The following is a 2,820-nucleotide window of genomic DNA, read 5'->3' as shown; positions in this document are numbered from 1 at the left end:
AAAAATATTTTAAACTGACAATAAATATTACCTATACTGTGTTGTAACTTGTAGTACAAATTCAAATATACAACTCGCGCAATGAGCATTCTCTATTTTTCAAAAAACAATATAAATACAATATTTTTTTTATAAATATTAAAACAAATATGCATCTATTTGTAAACTTTATAAATTATTTGATAGATCTATAGTATACATTTTTTTTTCGTGTTTATGTCTGTAGGATGTTTGTAAAATCATGTATGCTAACAAATTTTAAATATTAAATGGTCTATCAATGGCTACTGCTCCCCCATAACACTGTGGTACATTCATTGACGCTCCTGGCATGGTCCAAGTATTTGTGATAGGATTGTTAAACTCTACAGAATCCAACATAGATAATCCGTCACGTCCACTGACTGCATACAATAATCCTTCTAATGCAACTACACCTATATTAACATTTTAATTTAAATTTAGTACATTTCAAATTCATTGTTTCATAAAATAATTTTGAATTGTTACACGACTAGTTACCTAGATTTTTTCGAAGCAAATGAATGTCTGCCATTGTAGTCCAAACTCCTGTACTTGGTCTGTATGCTTCCACACTTTTTAGAGTTCCTGATTCCGATGTTAATGGTAAACGAACATGTTCCAACAATTGGGGTAAAATACATTTTCTAGAATCTGAGTCATGCTTTACCCAACGAACAACACATCCAAATACCTACAAAAATAAATAAACTTACAAATAGGGCATTGATGTAAATCACTAGTGAATGTTCTTTTGTAGCATCGTGTACATAGCTAAGTCAGTTCTTAATTCTAAATTTATCGATAGGTATATGTCGTGCTGTTAACTGTAATAACTAGTCCGCACGGTAAAAACTTTAGTTGAGTTTGTTTTCACTGATTCAGAATTTACATGTTTACTTTTTGCAATGAACTTTAAAAAAAATACAGGTTTGAATATTAACATAAATATTGATTTGATTTTACCTGGCCATCACAAACTTTTTAAATACCTTACCAGTTTTAAAATTTAATATTACATACAAATTTTAGAAGTGTTTTTTTAAGTATTTAGATCATTAAAATATAATTTTTTAAGACATCCTTTGTGTTTCATAAAAATATTTTTTAGAGAAACAACACACGCAACTGGGTCCTAATTAAAAAAAATTATGTTATATATGAAAGTAGTTTAATATTTCAATCCCTAATACTAAATTAAAACAATAATCATCAATTTTAGTTTGCTTACTTTTTCTTCAGATAGCACCGTAAGCTCATCACTGGGGATGAACTTAAGTAACTTTTCAGATGATAGTGATAGGAATTCATCAGCTTCAACCACTTGTCTAAGAATCAAAATATAACAATAATAAATTATATACTTTCCATAAAGTACCATTATCATAATGAATATTTCATACGTAAAGTTTTGTTGAATGTTGACATGTCGCATTTTAAATTGTACCTATATTTATGAAGTCCAGGGCTTGGATGTCTTAGCACTATAACAATATTTAAATATACTCTTAAGAAATACTTAAATGACATAGGCAAAGTAATGCAATTAACACATTGGCGGACAATCGTGAAAAAGTACAGCTGCAGCAGTATTTTTGTTCGGTGATGGTCGGGGGACAATTTTCAATTCACGTGTACTTAATAGTACTGCTATAGTAGCAGTACTCGAAAACCGACCAAAAGTGGACACTTCTGCTACAGCGGTAGTTTTTTCAATCGCATCGTATGAGGGACACCAAGTCATGGGCAGTACCTAGTACCTACCGGCAACTCGTAGGCGAAATCGTCAGCGAGTATATTACGACTGTCGGCCAATAATGTTTGCGGCAGAAGAAAAACGCTCACTCGTATTGCCCCGAACGGTTAGTTGTTACGACGGCAAAGGGGACGCACACTCGTATGGCCGTACAGGATGGATATTGCGATAGTCTGAAGGGAACGTACCCTGAAGGGAGGGTACTTGCGCGGCGGCAAACGAGGCACGTACAAACGAGTACGTGGGCGTTATAATAACGTGAGCGGACACGACGGCGGATAATACGCGCAATCGTAAGATTGATTTTATATTTGACGGCGGCGAATATGGACGCGCGTCGGTAAAGGACGGAACGGAAAACGCGTACGTAGCGTAACGACAACGTGGGTAAACAAGACGGTGAATATCGCACCCGTAATACCCAAATTGGTATATTTGACGACGGCGAACTTGAACGAGCGTCGTCGAAATATTAATATGTCGACGCGACCGTCGGCCGGTTGCGAATGACTGGCGAATGACTGGACGGATAACGCGTACGCGGCGTAATGATAACGTGAGCGGACACGACGGCGGATAATTCGCGCACACGTAACGCTCAGATTGATATAATATTTGACGACGGAAACGAAAACGCGTACGTGGCGTAATGACATTGGTTACGTCTTCTTGAAAACAGAACCATGTCACACCCATAGACCTTTTAAAAGTAAAAGGTTAGGTTAAGAATAAAGGGTCTATGGTACTACTATTGTTCTGTGGTACTATCTTAAACATAGAATACAATAGAAACGACACTCCCCCCACCACTTCACTTTTTTTCATTTTGTCAGCGGAGTGATTGATGTTGTATGCATAGCGGGAGAACATGAAGTTATAAACAGTCAGTAGCTCTATTATCACTGCAAACTGCGGATATCACCTATCAGTTGCCTATTATCATAGAATACTAGTATTAGCTTAGATCATATACAATGGATGGAGTCATAGCATATTACGCGTATAAAATGAGTTCAAAATTATTTTCAATGGCGGGAAATTAT

At 35.7% G+C, this 2,820-nt stretch overlaps 1 protein-coding gene across 2 annotated transcripts; it reads right to left on the bottom strand.

Annotated features, from left to right (window-relative positions):
- Window positions 1-68: 68 nt before the first annotated feature.
- On the bottom strand, window positions 69-2,538 carry LOC100572575 (kelch-like protein 2). Of its 2 annotated transcripts, none has more exons than XM_003244804.3 (5): window positions 1,786-2,538; window positions 1,425-1,505; window positions 1,253-1,349; window positions 523-715; window positions 69-437 (listed from the first exon to the last, which is right to left on the bottom strand). In XM_003244804.3, the coding sequence occupies exons 2-5, from the start codon at window positions 1,454-1,456 to the stop codon at window positions 259-261; spliced, it is 501 nt and encodes a 166-aa protein (XP_003244852.1). In that variant the 5' UTR covers window positions 1,457-1,505; window positions 1,786-2,538; the 3' UTR covers window positions 69-258. The 2 variants fall into 2 exon arrangements, with proteins under 2 accessions (XP_003244852.1, XP_029347563.1); XM_029491703.1 differs by having other exon boundaries at window positions 1,867-2,434.
- Between the last annotated feature and the right edge of the window lie 282 nt (window positions 2,539-2,820).

Source organism: Acyrthosiphon pisum, chromosome X, assembly GCF_005508785.2.
Source record: "Acyrthosiphon pisum isolate AL4f chromosome X, pea_aphid_22Mar2018_4r6ur, whole genome shotgun sequence".
Classification (NCBI taxonomy): domain Eukaryota; kingdom Metazoa; phylum Arthropoda; class Insecta; order Hemiptera; family Aphididae; genus Acyrthosiphon; species Acyrthosiphon pisum.
This window is presented reverse-complemented; position numbering and strand designations above follow the sequence as displayed.